The 16,951-nt window shown below is 46.5% G+C and overlaps 1 protein-coding gene across 1 annotated transcript in view; it reads right to left on the bottom strand.

Annotated features, from left to right (window-relative positions):
* The window catches only part of LOC120990015 (olfactory receptor 1468-like), a 69,598-nt gene extending 53,100 nt beyond the window's left edge, over positions 1 to 16,498 (bottom strand). The window contains exon 1 of the mRNA XM_040418520.1: positions 16,319 to 16,498. Within this exon, the coding sequence (XP_040274454.1) occupies positions 16,319 to 16,498 (180 nt within the window). The remainder of the gene's footprint in view (positions 1 to 16,318) is intronic.
* Between the last annotated feature and the right edge of the window lie 453 nt (positions 16,499 to 16,951).

The following is a 16,951-nucleotide window of genomic DNA, read 5'->3' as shown; positions in this document are numbered from 1 at the left end:
AACGACCCGGCTCTCAGGAGTCAGTTCTGCTCTGGGTTATCCGAAAGGGTTAAGGATGCGCTTGCATTATATGAGACCCCCTTTTCCCTTGATGCGGTTATGTCCCTTTCTTTCCGAATAGATAGACGCCTTAGGGACAGGTTGAAAAAACCGGAGCAATTGGTAACCCCTCCCAAGCAGCAGTAAGTCTGTACGGACTTAGACAAGCCTATGCAGCTAGGAGGAACTACTCGTCAGGTCCGTCCTCCTGAGGCTCGCCGTAGGCGTGGGTTTTTTTTTTTTGTGGGGAGAGGGGTCATTTCATTAATGTCTGTCCTTCTTTCCTCAGAGACAAAAGACCGTCGGAAAACTACTAACCCCAGGCTGTGTGGAGGATGTCAGCCGGGGGGTATACGTTTCCTCCATATGTACATCGCAATTTGTGTTGCCAGCGGTTATTGTTTTTGGTGATAAGACGGAGACTATTTCTTTCTTTCTAGACAGTGGAGCAGGGGTAAATTTGATAGATGCCCATTTTGCCCACACTATGGGTTTGTCTCTCTGTACGCTACAGAGACCTATTCCCATATTCGCTATTGATTCTGCTCCTCTGTCTCAGAGAAACCTCACCCACATTGTTCATAATTTACACCTTCGGGTAGGGGACCACCATAACGAGATGCTTTTATGTTATGTTCTGGAGGGGGTTCCCACTCCGGTAGTGCTGGGTCTTCCCTGGTTGGTAGCACACAATCCAGTGGTAGATTGGCAGGCCAGGGAGATATTGGAGTGGAGTAAGCAGTGCAGAGAAAATTGCTTAAATAGCAATTGCTTAGTCGCCTCCATAACTACCCTACCTACATTTATTTCAGATTTTGAGGATGTTTTTTCTGAAAAGGGTTGTCAGAAGTTACCACCTCATCGTCCTTATGATTGTCCGGTTAAACTTATTCCCGGCGCAAAATTACCCAAGACCAGGTTATATAATCTTTCGGATCCAGAGAAACAAGCCATGAAAGAATATATCTCCGAGAGCTTGGCTAAGGGACACATCAGACCCTCTTCTTCACCCGTGGCTGCAGGGTTTTTCTTCGTTAAAAAGAAAGATGGGGGCCTGCGTCCTTGCCTAGATTTTCGCAAATTAAATCGGATAACCATCCGAGACCCATACCCTCTTCCTCTCATTCCTGACCTGTTTAACCAGATTGCGGGTGCTAGGTGGTTCTCCAAACTTGATCTTAGGGGGGGCCTACAATCTGATTCGTATTAAGGAGGGGGATGAGTGGAAGACAGCGTTTAACACCCCTGAGGGGCATTATGAAAATCTAGTTATGCCTTTCGGTCTGACCAATGCTCCTGCCGTCTTTCAACATTTCGTTAATGACATTTTTAGTCATCTAATCGGCAGGTTTGTGGTAATATACCTAGATGATATTTTAATTTATTCGTCTGATCTGAAAACACATGAGGTGCATGTCAGACAAGTACTGCAGGTCCTACGGACAAATTAATTATATGCTAAAATTGAAAAATGTGTCTTCGCCGTTCAGGAGATACAATTCCTAGGTTATTTTTTATCAGCTTCAGGTTTCCGTATGGATCCTAGGAAGGTCCAGGCAATTTTAGATTGGGATCTTCCTGAGAACCTCAAAGCACTACAACGGTTCTTGGGCTTCGCGAATTTCTATAGGAAATTCATTAAAAATTATTCACTTATTGTAAAACCCCTTACTGACATGACTAGGAAGGGGACTGATTTTTCTAAATGGTCTGACGCCGCTAAAGTTGCTTTTTCCTCTCTAAATGAGAGGTTTACCTCAGCACCTGTACTAATCCAACCTGATGTCTCCCAGCCTTTTATTGTTGAAGTCGATGCGTCAGAGGTGGGAGTGGGGGCGGTGCTGTCTCAGGGTCCGTCTCCTGGCAAATGGCGTCCTTGTGCTTTCTTTTCTAAAAAACTATCTGCAGCAGAAAAGAACTATGATATTGGCAATAGGGAACTATTAGCTATTAAACTTGCGTTTGAGGAGTGGCGTCACTTTTTAGAGGGGGCAGTCCACCTCGTCACTGTGATTACGGACCACAAAAATCTTCTGTACCTCGAATCAGCTAAGCGTCTCACCTCTAGACAGGCTAGGTGGTCGCTATTTTTTACCAGGTTTAACTTTGTGATTACCTATCGTCCTGGGGCAAAGAACACCAAGGCTGATGCACTATCTCGTTGTTTCCCTGGAGGGGGTAATGTGAGTGATCCGGTGCCCATTCTTCAAAGAGGAGTGGTTGTTTCTGCGGTACACTCTGTTCTGGAGGGGAAGGTGTTAGAGGCCCAGGGGGGCGCCCCGGTCTCTTGCCCCTCAGAGAAATTGTTTGTACCGTTGAACCTACGTTTCGAATTATTAAAGGAACATCATAATTCGGCACTTGCTGGGCACCCGGGTAATAAAGCAACCTTGGAGCTATTGTCTCGTCGTTTTTGGTGGCCAAGGTTGCGTCAGGAGGTATTGGATTTTGTGTCTTCTTGTTCTACCTGTGCGCGCGCAAAAGTTTTACATACACGTCCTGCAGGGTCTCTATTACCACTCGTCATTCCCAATAGAACGTGGACACATCTGTCAATGGATTTTATCACTGACTTTCCTTTGTCTGCGGGTAGTAGTGGACAGGTTTAGCAAAATGGTACACTTCATTGCGTTACCCGCACTAGCTAATGCTAAGACTCTTGCTCAGGTATTCGTCAGTGAAATCGTGAAGCTTCACGGGGTCCCCTCCGATGTTGTTTCGGATCGGGGTACCCAGTTTATTTCTAAATTTTGGAAAGCTTTTTGTTCCCGTTTGGGGGTACACTTGTCCTTTTCCTCAGCTTTCCATCCTCAGTCGAATGGACAGACTGAGTGTACCAACCAAAACCTTGAGACATATCTAAGATGTTTTGTGTCTGAAAACCAAGAGTTGTGGTCATCATATTTACCGTTAGCTGAGTTTTCCATAAATAATCATCGTCAGGAATCCACTGGCAAGTCACCATTTCTTGGTGCATATGGTTTTCATCCCCAATTCTGTACTTTCAAAGAGGGGGGTCTTCTGGGGTTCCCGAAGAGGAACGGTTTTCGTCATCTCTTTCATCGGTATGGCAGAAGGTGCAAGCTAACTTGAAAAATATGGGAGGTAAATACAAATCCATGGCTGATAAGAGACGGTCGCCAGGTCCGGACCTAGGAGTGAATGACTATGTGTGGTTGTCTACTAGGAATATTAAATTGAAGGTTCCCTCTTGGAAACTGGGTCCTAGGTTTATTGGCCCTTACAAAATTGTAGCCCTGGAGTTGCCTCAGACTTTTAAAATTCATAATGTTTTTCATAAGTCGTTACTCAAAAAATATGTTCCACCTCTAGAACCGTCACCGTTGCCACCCCCTCCTGTTGTCGTGGATGGTAATCTAGAATAACTCCGTTATACCCGGGGTCAGGAAGTCGCAGCGGTTGGCTGCACGCTCTATTTAAGATAGGGCTGTTTTCCTTATGGTAGCTTTCTGGGTTTGCTTTGTAAACCCTTTTGGCTCACTCAGGGATCCGTAGCTCCTTCTCCTCAGCTGTTCCTTGTCCAGCACTCCCAAACCTCCTTATATTCCTCTCTCACACTTCTCTGGTTGCCAGATATAGAGCTTCCTGCCTGGACATCTATTCTGACCCTCTGGAGCTGTGTTGCTGCGTTCTCTGGTAGTTGGTCCAGAACGCTACCCTCCGGATCCCTGTTGGACCTTTGTGGTCTATTGTGGCCGCCCACCTGGGTGTATGTGTTTGTCTGTTTTGTCTGTCCTCTCCCTGGTGTTTCCCTCTTAGTGACAGTGGTGCGGACTAGCGATCCCACCGGCCCGTTCACTATCTAGGGCTCATTTTAGGGAAAGCCAGGGTTTAGGCACGTGATCGCCGCACGTCTAGGGACGTCAGGGCAGTCAGGTGCCAGCCGCAAGGTGAGTTAGGGGTCACCATCTTTCCCTCTCCCTTGGGCAGGGCTTTCCCTTTTACCTCCCTGTGCGTGACGTCGGTCATTACATCAATGATTCGCAAGAAAAATCTACTTTTACCGATACCCTTTCACTTTGAGAACTGTAAACATTCCATTTCACAGTTAAAGTACCAGGTGATAGAGCAGGTTTGTCCCCCACGAAGAGGAGGAGACATAAAAAACTCTTATTAAGGAGGGAAGCATTCTGGATCCACACTTTAGATACACTACAACCCAGATGTTTAAATAGGGATTATGAAGTGATGGCATTTTAAGGTTTTTATTGATTAATTATTTATTGAGATATATTTTTTTTTCACAGGCCGCTACATTGCGAGAATAGAATGATGTTCTGTATATGCAACCAGAGTGCAGGTGAAATGTTTTGGTCATGTGATGTTCAATGCCAGGTTACACTTGTTCAATTGATTGGTCATTTGATGTCATAAGCATGTGATGTGATTGGATATCTATAAAATGAAATGTATTGTCATTTGTAAATGTGGCTAAGGAAGGCAATATGTGCCGAAACGCGTCCTGTTAGAGGACTATTGTTTGATAAATAAAGATACAAGATTTAAGCAAGCAAGGCAGCTGGGAATTTTTTGAATTGGATTTTGTGTGGGGATCCCTCTTCTTTCCCCGTGCAGCCAAAATAGGATTGTGAGCTGTTGATTTGGATTACAGTTCTTGGTAATGTCACTGTTGTGCCATATTTTCTCCGCTTGATGATGACGGTCTCCACTGTGTTCCATGGTAGATCTAATGCCTTGGAAATTCTTTTGTCCCCTTCTCCTGACTGATACCTCTGATGCTTTGGAAGCTGTCTGTGGACCATGGCTTCTGCTGTGGGATGCGACTAAGAACATTTTAGGAAAGACCAACTAGAGCAGCTGAACTTTATTTGGGGTTAATCAGAGGCACTTTAAATGATGGCAGGTGTATGTTGACTCCTATTTAACAGGATTTTGAATGCGATTGCTTAATTCTGAACATAGCTACAGCCCCAGTTATAAGAGGGTGTGCACACTTATGCAACCACATTATTTTAGTTTTTTTTTTTTTTTCTTCCCTCCACCTAAAAGTTTTCAGATTGTTTTTCAATTGAGTGGTACAGTTTATAGGTCACATTAAAGGTGGAAAAAGTTCTAAAATGATTTATCTTTGTCTCATTTTTTATAGCACATAAACTTGACATTTTAACTGGGGTGTGTAGACTTTTTATATCCACTGTATATGTTTACTTGCACAAGCACTTTACTATATAATACTGTGTGCATTGCTCCTATATGTATGCTGTTTATAGAAAGTAATATATTTCTTTAATTGTCAGGCCACATTGCCTGCCTGGGCGTTTTGTCCCATTTTCTCTGTAACCACCTGAGAATTATTTTTAATGTAATTTTTTTTAAATCATGTGACAATAAAGAATTGTTGATTTATATATCTCCGTCTGTTATTCTTTATTTGGTGTTAAATTTTGGCGCGTAAACCGGGGAACTTTTTTGGCCCTTGAATTTGGTAGGTGTTATAGACCAGGTCAAGTAAATGATGATGTCAGCCAGGCCGAAAGTCAAAATAGTGGACCAGTCATGAAGTGGGGAGGGTGGGAACAGCATGAGAAGTCCACAGAGAGGACCTATGACATAGTGGTGAGGTGGAAGCAGCATTTGCTTCCACTTTTGGCTTCCAAATCATGAGCATATCCTGATGCAAAATAGGGACCGTGTGATACAGGCCTTACAGCTGCTACATAGAAAGGATCCGTTGTGTTTCTCATTTTTTGCCGTGTTTATAACAGATCAGAAGAAGGGCAAAATAAATAGTAATGTGAACAAGGCCAAACAGTGACACAGGGTGGGAAGGGTGGCAACAGCATGAGGAGTCAACACAGTGGCCCAGTTTGAGAATGGGGAGGGTGGCAACTGCATGATAAATCAAGATAGTTGTGCAAAGAGTGGTGAGGGTGGCAAATACAGGAGGAGTCTACATAGTGGTCAGTCACAGAGTGGTGAGGTGGCAAACGCATGAGGAGTCAACATAGTGGCCTAGTCACAGGGTGGGGGAAACAGCAGTGTAAGTAACAGGACAAGATGATGGGTGGCATTAGAAGAACATGGCAGAAGAGGCAGCAGGTGTGTGGCATTAGGTGGGTGGTAGTATCAGCATACTGGCTGAAGCAGGTGGCCAAAAGAAACGGGTCTCTTTTTACAAAGTTTTGGTGTGGCACCCAGAATGATCTAGTCTGATGCATCAGGCATTGGCGTGTGGAAATCCTGGCTGATCCACGCCTGATTCCTCTTCACAAAGGTCAGTCTCTCCACAATTTGAGTAAAAAAGTGAGTTCTCCTTGGGTAACTATGCCCCCAGCCACACTAAACACCCGCTCTGATGTCACATTGCTGGGCAGGCAGGAAAGCTTGTCCAGGGAAAACTTGGCCAGTTGTCGCCACAAATCAAGTTAGGCTGCCCAGTAGTCCTGGGGATCTTGGAAGTCAGTTAACAGGGTGCAGTCTATGTATGCCACCACCTGCTGGCTGCTTCAGGTGTCTTGCTGCTGCTGCTTGTGGGTGGTTTATTCAGTAGGCAGGTGAAGAAAACTGCCCATTAGAGACTCCAGACTTCAGTTTCTTCTGATGGAGTTGGTGCTGCTAGTCCTGGCAACTGACAAATAAAGTGGCCTCCTCAAAGGGCCTGAGCAAACGGTAGATGTCATGCATGAGCTGCCGCTGGTTAACCTTAAAGTTACGCAGGGTAGTGTTCCTGCCCAGCCACACCAGCAACTTGGCCAGGTGATGACACTGCCACCTCTGCGTTCTTAAGCTCTGGGTCCTGCAGCAATGTCCTCCTATGCTTCCTCATCCTCCACCTTGTGCTTAGCCCCCACTGCCGGCACAATTCGGAGTGCTAGTCCAGCATATGATCTGTGAAGAGCACAGCGGTGTCATCCTGTTCTGCACCTGATTTGCCTGGGCGAATGGAGTCACATCAGGGAGGAACTGCTTTGCGTCCTTGAAGAGGAAATCGTATTCTGGCTGTCTGCTTGCCAACTTAATATCTAAACCATGGTCTCCGACAACAGGAAGAACATTGTGTTGGCAGTGCGTCAAGAAAAATGACCCATGCACCCTGCATGGCACACAACTTTAATCTGGTTGCAAAGCATTTCCTGAAGTCTTCCATCTAACTGCAAGACATCTGGAAATTGGCTAGGAAACTGTGCAAGCACTTAAGCCACTTTCCTTTTTTGGCGTAATTACGGAATTATTCATTTCAATAGATTCGCGCAAGAAAATGGAAGGTACGTATGCCTTCCGTTTCTGTATTTTCGTTTTTCCGTTCCGTTCAAAGATAGAACATGCCCTATTACTGTCCGCATAATGGACAAGGATAGTACTGTTTTCTCAAGGGCCAGCTGTTCCGTTCTGCAAAAAATGGAATGCACACGGACGCCATACGTATTTTTTGCTGATCCGTTTTTTTGCGGACAGCAAAATACTGAAAAAGCTATACGGTCGTGTGCAAGAGGCCTTACACTGCAATGCACGCCCTACATGAGCTGCAAAGGCAGAATAGTGTTCTGCAACAACACCTGATATACAACGTTTCCACCCGTTGGAACTCCAACCTCCACATGTTGGACCGACTATTTGAGCAGAGGAAGGCCATCAATGATTTCTGGATGATGCAGGCAGACAGGAGCACTCCACTATGTAACTTTGACGTTAACCAGTGGCAGCTCATGCGTTACACCTGCCGTTTGCTCAGGCCCTTTGAGGAAGCCACTTTATTTGTCAGTCGAAAGGACTATGGGGATAAACAAAGTCATTCCACTCCTTCACGTCCTGGAGCATATGTGGATAAATTTGGCTGGACAGGGAACAGGAGAGGTGGTGCCTACATCTCATGGCCACCTGATCCCTGTGGGGGCTAAACTGTAGGAGGAGGAGGACATTCACACACAAGCAATGTACACTCACCTAAAGAATTATTAGGAACACCTGTTCTATTTCTCATTAATGCAATTATCTAGTCAACCAATTACATGGCAGTTGCTTCAATGCATTTAGGGGGGTGGTCCTGGTCAAGACAATCTCCTGAACTCCAAACTGAATGTCAGAATGGGAAAGAAAGGTGATTTAAGCAATTTTGAGCGTGGCATGGTTGTTGGTGCCAGACGAGCCGGTCTGAGTATTTCACAATCTGCTCAGTTACTGGGATTTTCACGCACAACCATTTCTAGGGTTTACAAAGAATGGTGTGAAAGGGGAAAAACATCTGCCTGCCCAGTGGTGTATGGCATCAGAATGCGTGTTTAGAGAAGCGGTGGGCAAAGTTACCCCAAGGACATCTCACCTTTCCACCCAAAATGTCGAGAGATTGACCTTTGTGAAAATAAATCAGGTGTGGATTAGCCAGGATTTCCACACGCAAATGCCTGATCCATCAGACTAGATCTTTCTGGGTGCCACACCCAAACTTAGTAAAAATAGAACCGTTTCTTCTGGCCACCTGCTTCAGCGACTATTCTGATGCTGCCACCAGCCTGATGCCACACACCTGCTGCCTCTGCTGCTATGTTCTTCTACTGCCACCCACCATCTTGTGCTGTTAATGCCACTGCTGTTTTCCCCCACCCTGTGACTGGGCCACCATGTTAACTCCAAATAAATTTGCCACTCCCACCACTCTGTGACAGGGCTACTGTGTTGACTCATCATGCGTTTGCCAATTCACCACTCTGTGACTGGACCACTATGTTAACTTCTCATGCGGTTGCCACCCTCCCCATAATGTAAGTGGGCCACTGTGTTGACTCCCCATGCTGTTTCCACCCTCCCCACTCTGTGTCAATGTTTGGCCTTGTTCACATCACTATTTATTTTGCCCTTCATCTGTTCTGTCAGAAGGATGGAAAAAGAGAGAAACATAACGGATCCTGTCTCTGGATAAGCCGTAGGACATGTGTCACACAGTCCTTATTTGACATCAGGCCTAAGCAATACTGATGGATTACTGAGCAAATGCTGACCGTGTGAAGGTGGAGGTTTAAAAGACAGGATCTGGTTTTTTTTGGGTTGTTCTTGTGACGGATGAGAAGAAGGGCAAAATAAACAGTGACGTCAACACAAACTTACTGCTGACAACATGTCTACTCGGTCATGGGGACACTACTTGTTTCTGTCTGTAACAGAACAGGTTCTATAGAAATCTATGTGGAATCAGCTGACAATGGTGTAAAAGGAGTGCGCTCTTTCACTCTATAGTAGAATTTTAGGCCACTGCTCGGCTCTTCATACCCGGCACTAACATTGACCTGTAAGGCTGAGTTCACACTTGAGTTATTTTGTCACTTTTAGCCCCATAACTGACTACATAAGTGAAGTATGAAGCGATTCTAAGAGTGACGACTGTCAACTGCCTGTCATACAGACTCACAGTTTCACTACCACAGCTGACTACCTAGACATGTTTCTGCAATGCACAGTCTTCTACACCGATATACAGGCTCTCTGCAGCTGCTGTTTTTTAACGTGATTTGTCACAAATAAATTTGGATTGAATTGAAACTGTTTTGAAAATTTTGCGAACCATCTGAATCAAATTTTTGAAAAGTCCGCTCTTCTCTAATCAGGAGATTTCCACATATTGTGACTAGGGATGAGCGAACCCGGACTGCCAAGTTTGGGACTTTACAGAACATTTAGGTGTCCAAATAGCGAACCCGGGTTTTGGCACCAAAGTCTGTGTCTGGGTTCCTTGCTCGTACTTTAAATAAAGATTGTTGAAAGGCTGCAGCTCAGCCAAACAACAAGCAGTTAATCTCTGGGCACTCAGAAGCCATCACAGTCATGCCTAGTATTGGCTTGGCTGTGATTGCCCAGCGCACCAGGTGACCATGCATGCATAAATGCTGGATCACATGGTGCGCCGCCATTCTGCTCTCACTAGTGTAGGGACAGGACGCTGCTGCATGCAGGGAAAGTGTTAGGCTCTTATTAGTTTTAAAAAGTGTGCTGGTGACTAGTGATGAGCGAGTATACCTGTTTGGCTCGAGCATCGCTACGCTCGGCTCATGGCGGTACTCGGCCGAATACCTGTTTGGCTCGAGCATCGCTACGCTCGGCACATGGCGCTACTTGGCTGAGTACTGCATGTGCTAGAGCGCTATGCTCAAGTCTCCTACTGGTAAGCAGCCAATAAACGTGCAGGTAAGTACTGCCCTCACTGTAATGCCAGTAGCCATGTAGCTATATAGCATCCAATCACACCTGCTCGGATCAGTCATAGTCAGGGAGAGCAGAGCGTAGGAAGGGAAAGGCAGTGTAGGGAGCGAAATTCTCAGTTATTATTCGAAGAAAGCTTTTCAAAGACCCAAAAGTCGTTTTAAGGACTAGTGTGTATGTGTCTGTGTGTTTTAGAGCAGCAATATATTATTACCTGCGCTAAATTGATCAGTCTCAGGGACATCCGTGCTGAGGAAGGGACAGATAGTGCAGGGAGAGAAATCTGCTGTATTTACTACCAAAAGACCCCAAAGTCCTTGTAAGGACCACTGTGTGTGTGTTTGACAGCAGCAAGATATTTTTCTTTAATACCTATTAGTGACATATACTGTACATCATCCGCAGACTGTGGGCCAGATTTATCATTAGCCCAAGTTAGAATAATGGAGTGAAAAAGTCGCAAATTCTTGTGCAATCGCTAAAACTGCGCAAAAATTAGCGACTTTTTTCTGCTCTGCACTATGCTCGCCAGTTTTCTGAAAGTGGACATGTTTTCGTATGTAAATTAATCTCTAGAAAGATTTACTATTGCGACTATTTAAAAAGTCGCAAAAAAAATCGCAATTTCACTCCAGTGAGGACCATGCTTATCTTATGAGACTTTTTAATAGAACATGCAACTTTTTCGTAAAGACGTGCGACTTTTGTAAAGCTGCTTACTGACGGATAAACTTCTACCGTCAAACTACATTTATTACAGTCTTAAAGGGCCAATCATAAATCTGACTTGGCTAAAAGTGACTTTAGCCATATGTGAAAGTGGAGTGAGTGTCAGAGTAAGGATAAATTTGGCCCTTTATCTTTTTGTGTAAATTTAAATAATCAGCGCCACATTTATGGATTATAATTTTTTCTTGTTATGTATTATACGCTATTTTAAATAATTTTCCTATTCACATTTGTTTGCAGGGCGATTGTCCTGCTCTTACCCCGATTTTGATTCCTATTGCAGCCCTCTAGCCCTTTCTATGGCTTTTTTTAAAGCCATTTTACAGCCCAAAGTTTGGGTCTCCATTGACTTCAATGGTGTTCATTATCAACTTCGGGTACCCGAACCGAACTTTGAAACAAAGTTCGGCCGAACCCAGTGAATCCGAACATCCACGGGTTCGCTCATCTCTAATGATTTGGCCTCCCTTTCACCAGAAAGAAAACATTTCCCCATTTTGCTTTGATAGCGAGCATCTAAGAGAATGTCTATACAGTAATTATCAGACTACTTCATGTGAGTGATACATGAATGAGCAAGCATAGAGCTTGTCAATCTAGCCAGTGTGCCCGTAGAACCAGTTCTTTTTGGCACCAGAACCCACTGAGATGATTGGGTATCATCCTCATTCTCCTGCTCCTTCATCTCCTCCTCCATGAGACATTCTTCTTGTGGGTCCCCAACAGTTACAGGCCAGACATCACGATGTGTTACATGTTTTTTTTTCTGCTTTTGTCCTGTTCAAAGATAAATATAAGAGGGATGACGTTGTTCATGCTGCAGTCTTCTATACTGACTTTTTTTGTGCCCTCTTCGAAGAGCTTCAGCACAAGGCATCTTGGATGAGCTGCCAATGCCTGACCTCGAAACAACACATGTTCCCTGTTAAGTCTGATGCTAATGAAGCTCCAAGGTGCCCAGAGGGGTGTTGTTTTCCCTCTCTGGTGCCCAGCCTGCCTTAATTTGAATCCCAAGAACACCTCCTTATCCTGAAATAACCTCCCACAGCCCCGGCAAACGGTTCCGTCCCCTCCCCACATCATTGTCTACCTTCTAGAAATGCCCCGTCTTTGTCGGCGGCCAGAGAACTCGCGCAGGCGCAGTACCGCCTGCGATTAACCTACAAAAAGGCAGCTCTGTCAACTAAGACAGCTATAGTGACCACTTGTACCACATCCAGAGTAAACTAAAAACCAAACAAGTGGAATGTTATATCAAAAATTGTCATTTATTATAAAATATAAAAATGGAGAACAACAGGATGTAATACAGTACACGGAGAAGCACAGGGTAAGTCAAAACAAAAGAACCACCATGAGACTGCGCAAGGTAATGCACAGATGGGTACGATCAAAAGGTAACGCTAAAGCAAAGGCTCTGGGAAACCAATTGAGTATCACATATAATAGTCTCCTCAATAGGGATGTGGTGCACGAAGCGCCACAGACTCAATGTGAGAAACCCAAAATAGTAGCTAGCAACATGGAATAATATAGGCGTCACATTCAGCCAGATAAGATAATACAATGGTGAGAACTCACTTGGCTAGGATCAAAAATAATGGACCTGGTATACGCCTAAGTGCAAGGGACCCAGCGTGGATACATGCGGGGGTACCCCACACACAGTGAAAGAACCGTGCTAGTTACAGACCGTACCTGAAGACATGGTGGCAAGATGAATGATAGGCCCTGGGCGCGAGACCTCGACGCGCGTTTCACCTCAACGGCTTCGTCAGACGAAGCCGTTGAGGTGAAACGCGCGTCGAGGTCTCGCGCCCAGGGCCTGTCATTCATCTTGCCACCATGTCTTCAGGTACGGTCTGTAACTAGCACGGTTCTTTCACTGTGTGTGGGGTACCCCCGCATGTATCCACGCTGGGTCCCTTGCACTTAGGCGTATACCAGGTCCATTATTTTTGATCCTAGCCAAGTGAGTTCTCACCATTGTATTATCTTATCTGGCTGAATGTGACGCCTATATTATTCCATGTTGCTAGCTACTATTTTGGGTTTCTCACATTGAGTCTGTGGCGCTTCGTGCACCACATCCCTATTGAGGAGACTATTATATGTGATACTCAATTGGTTTCCCAGAGCCTTTGCTTTAGCGTTACCTTTTGATCGTACCCATCTGTGCATTACCTTGCGCAGTCTCATGGTGGTTCTTTTGTTTTGACTTACCCTGTGCTTCTCCGTGTACTGTATTACATCCTGTTGTTCTCCATTTTTATATTTTATAATAAATGACAATTTTTGATATAACATTCCACTTGTTTGGTTTTTAGCAGTACCGCCTGCGGCCTGCTCTTGCGCGATCATCAAGCTCCTGAGGGCAACAGCCTCAAAAGTCTTACTGAGCATGCGCCGAGCCCAGTGACGTAATCTGAGCGCTGTTGCCCTAAGGAGGTTGATGATCGAGCAGGCCGCATGCGGTACTGCGCCTGCGCGAGATTTCTGGCCGCCGACAGGAAGAAGGACGGGGCATTTCTAGAAGGTAGACGATGACGTGGGGAGGGGGCGGAACCGTTTGCCGGGCCTGTGGAAGGTTATTTCAGGATCAGGAGGCGTTCTTGGGATTTAAATTAAGGCGGGCTGGGCACTGCAGGGGGGTGTCACTGGGCACCAGAGTGGAAAAAAAAACGCCCCTCTGGGCACCTTGGAGCTTCATTAGCATATCATAAAAAGGGCATTTTTATCAAAAGAACAAAACGAAATAAAGTAAGAAGAAGACTGCAGGAAATAAGGTACTTTAGTGAACATGACGATGGTGACAGCTTAAAATGGTAAAAGCAGGTGACAGATTCCCTTTAAGATGTCTGTGTGCACAGGACCGATCCTACACGGGGTGCAGTGGGTGCCCCGCACCCCAGCGCTGTCACCCGAAAGGCGCCGAGCGCAGGGCCGGACTGGCCTGCCGGGATAGCGGGAAATTTCCCGGTGGGCCGGCAAGCCTGAGTGCCGCAAGGCCGCGGCCCTGGTGACAAGTGGGGGCGGCCGCGGCCGGCGGCAGGGCAGAGCAGGAGATGAGCGCCTCCATTGCGGAAGCGCTCATCTCCATAGTCATCTGTATTGCCGTCCTCAGGACGGCAATACAGATGCCTGTGCTGCGGCAGAGGAGGGAGAGGTGTTTCCCCTCCTGTTCCTCTGATAGGCTGCCGGCTTAGTGCTGGCAGCCTATCAGAGGCCGGTGCAGGCGGCGCGATGACGTCATCGCGTCGCCTGAGCCGTATAGCGAGGGACACAGACGGAACAGGCGGCCTGCATCGCATCGCATTGCTGGAGGTAAGTATAAGTGTATTATTTTTTTTTATTTTTTTATATAGGTACAATACTGGGCTGGCACATGATAAGGGGGGCTACTGGGCTGGCACATGATAAGGGGGGACTACTGGGCTGGCACATGATAAGGGGGAACTACTGGGCTGGCACATGATAAGGGGGGACTACTGGGCTGGCACATGATAAGGGGGCTACTGGCACATGATATGGGGGGCTACTGGCACATGATATGGGGGGCTACTGGCACATGATAAGGGGGGCTACTGGCACATGATAAGGGGGGCTACTGGCACATGATAAGGGGGGCTACTGGCACATGATAAGGAGGGCTACTGGCACATAGGGGGGCTACTGGCACATAAGGGGGGCTACTGGCACATGATATGGGGGGGCTCTGGCTACTGGCATATGATATGGGGGGCCCTGGCTACTGGCACATGATGGTGGGGGGGCTCTTATTTCTGGCACATGATTGGGGGCACTCTGGCTACTGGCACATGATATGGGGGGCTCTGGCTACTGACACATGATATGGGGGGGCTCTGGCTACTGACATGATATGGGGGGCTCTGGCTACTGGCACATGATGGTGGGGGGGCTCTTATTACTGGCACATGATTGGGGGCATCTATGGGGGCACATCTTACTGCAGATTTTTGGGGGGCACTATAGGGGCATCTACTGAGGCTAAAAAAGAAGATATTTTATATGGGGGCTCTGTATAGGGGCATTTTATACTGGGACACATTATGGTGGGTACTATGGGGAAGGGGAGGCACTATGGGGGTCATCTACGGGGGCACTGAGAAGGGGTATTTTATATTGGCACATTATGGGAACATTATCTCAACTGGGGGCATTACAAATGTTTTGCATAATATAAGGAGAATTATTACTACTGGGGGGGCATTATGGTGGGCTTTATTACTCCCCCATGGTATGACCCCCTAGTAGCAGCACCAGCCTCTCCCTGCTCTGCTATCCCTCTGCCCTTTCTCCAAATCCTTATTATGAAATCTTTCTCATTAGGTTAAAGCACAACATCAGCTCCGCCGAGCCCCCGGCCAAAGTGTTGAAGTGGCGTCCGAGATCCCCAAGGGCCAAGTCAAGTAACTGTAAGTTTTTATGGGGGTTCTACAAAAGAGCTATCGTGGGGCAAAGTTCATATTCGTGTTTACACACGTGTTTTAAAATGAATGCTTTCTCCTATTATAAACAAGTAAATAATGACGCAATGCTGTGGGGCTGGTGTGCAACTTTTTCCAGGGCTGGTTTCTATCCCCAGTCCGGCCCTGGCCGAGCGAGCCGCCGGGACTTTTTTTTTTTTGACTTTTTTTTTTTTTTAAGCCGAGCAGCCGAGCCGCCGATTCGTGGGGCTGAAGTTGGGGGCTGAAGTTGTTGCCATAGAAACATTGTAAAGGGGAGGAGTTAGTAAGATAACCACGCCCATGTGGGGGCGCCAGAAATATTTCTGCACCCAGGCGCCTGTGACCCTAGGATCGGCCCTGTGTGTGCAAACTCTACAGAGAGAAGATGTGGCTGAAAGAACTTGTGATAAAGGTCTGAGCCAAATCAAGAAGATGAGGAAAGAGAAAATCTACAACAGAGAAGAGTCGACTCTGGATATCATAGTATGTGTTGCTGTATTAACCCGTATGTTTGTAGAGCTGTATGTAATGTCCTTCCAAAAATGTCTTTAAACGGGTTGTGGAGCCTCTTTATACAGTCCTGATGAAAAGTTTAAGATCACTTGAAAAATGGCAAAAAATCATATTTTACATTGTTGGATCTTAACAAGGTTCCAAGCAGATGACGTGATGACGTAGACGTAGTACGTCACGCTCTCCCTCCTCCCGGCTGCCTCGCTGCTTCGCTATCCCACTGCTGTTGGTGTCTTCTGGCGCTACCCCGCTGATGTTGGCGTCTTCCTGGCTGCTTATGCCTTAACGGACCTGGGGAGTGTTTTGTTCTTGTACCCCCTTTCGTTCTCTTAGCCCCTGAAACCGCCTGTTCCCTAGTGGTGCTTCAGCAGCGTTGCTTTTTTGTTCCGGCTCACCTGATTCTCCTCGCTGGTCCACCTGATTTCCTTGTCTCCTGTCTCCCCTGCCTCATCCCTGGGACTCACCTCGCTGGGACTAACCGGATTGAAAGACGACTGGATTGTGTCCTTGCTCCCCTCCTTGCTCGCTTCTGCCGTTCCGGTTCCAGTTGCCTCCTGGTTGGCGGAGTGAAGCATAGTCGACTGACTCCTGTTGCGCTTCGGACCCCTGATTGTTGGGTTGCGGGTGTTTTCTGGCTCTCCGGTCTCCGGTCTCTGCCGGTGATAGTGCTCTCCTGCTCTGTGCTCTATGACTCCGACTGCCTATAGGAACAAGGTCTGCTCCTCCGTCCGTGGCCTCTACATCCTTCTGCTCTTCCTCCAGTGATTCCTGGGATTGAGGGGTCCTCCGTTGTATGTCCAGGTGAAGTCCTTCAGGATACTCGGACTCGGACTACCAAGGATTGGAAAAAGCTGGTGAGATTGTTCCTGTTTGTTCCTCCCTCTGTGATCTTGTTTGTTCCCTCTGGCTCCCTTTGGGTTCCCCTATGTCACTTTCCCTCCTATAGTAACTATTAACTACTTAAAAAGAAAAAAAGGGGAAACGTGATTAAAAAGGGGGAGAAGAAGATGAAGAAATAAGAAGCAGTT

This window comes from Bufo bufo, chromosome 1, assembly GCF_905171765.1.
Source record: "Bufo bufo chromosome 1, aBufBuf1.1, whole genome shotgun sequence".
NCBI lineage: Eukaryota > Metazoa > Chordata > Amphibia > Anura > Bufonidae > Bufo > Bufo bufo.
Note: the sequence above shows the minus strand (reverse complement) of the source record. Positions and strands in the feature narration are given on the sequence as shown.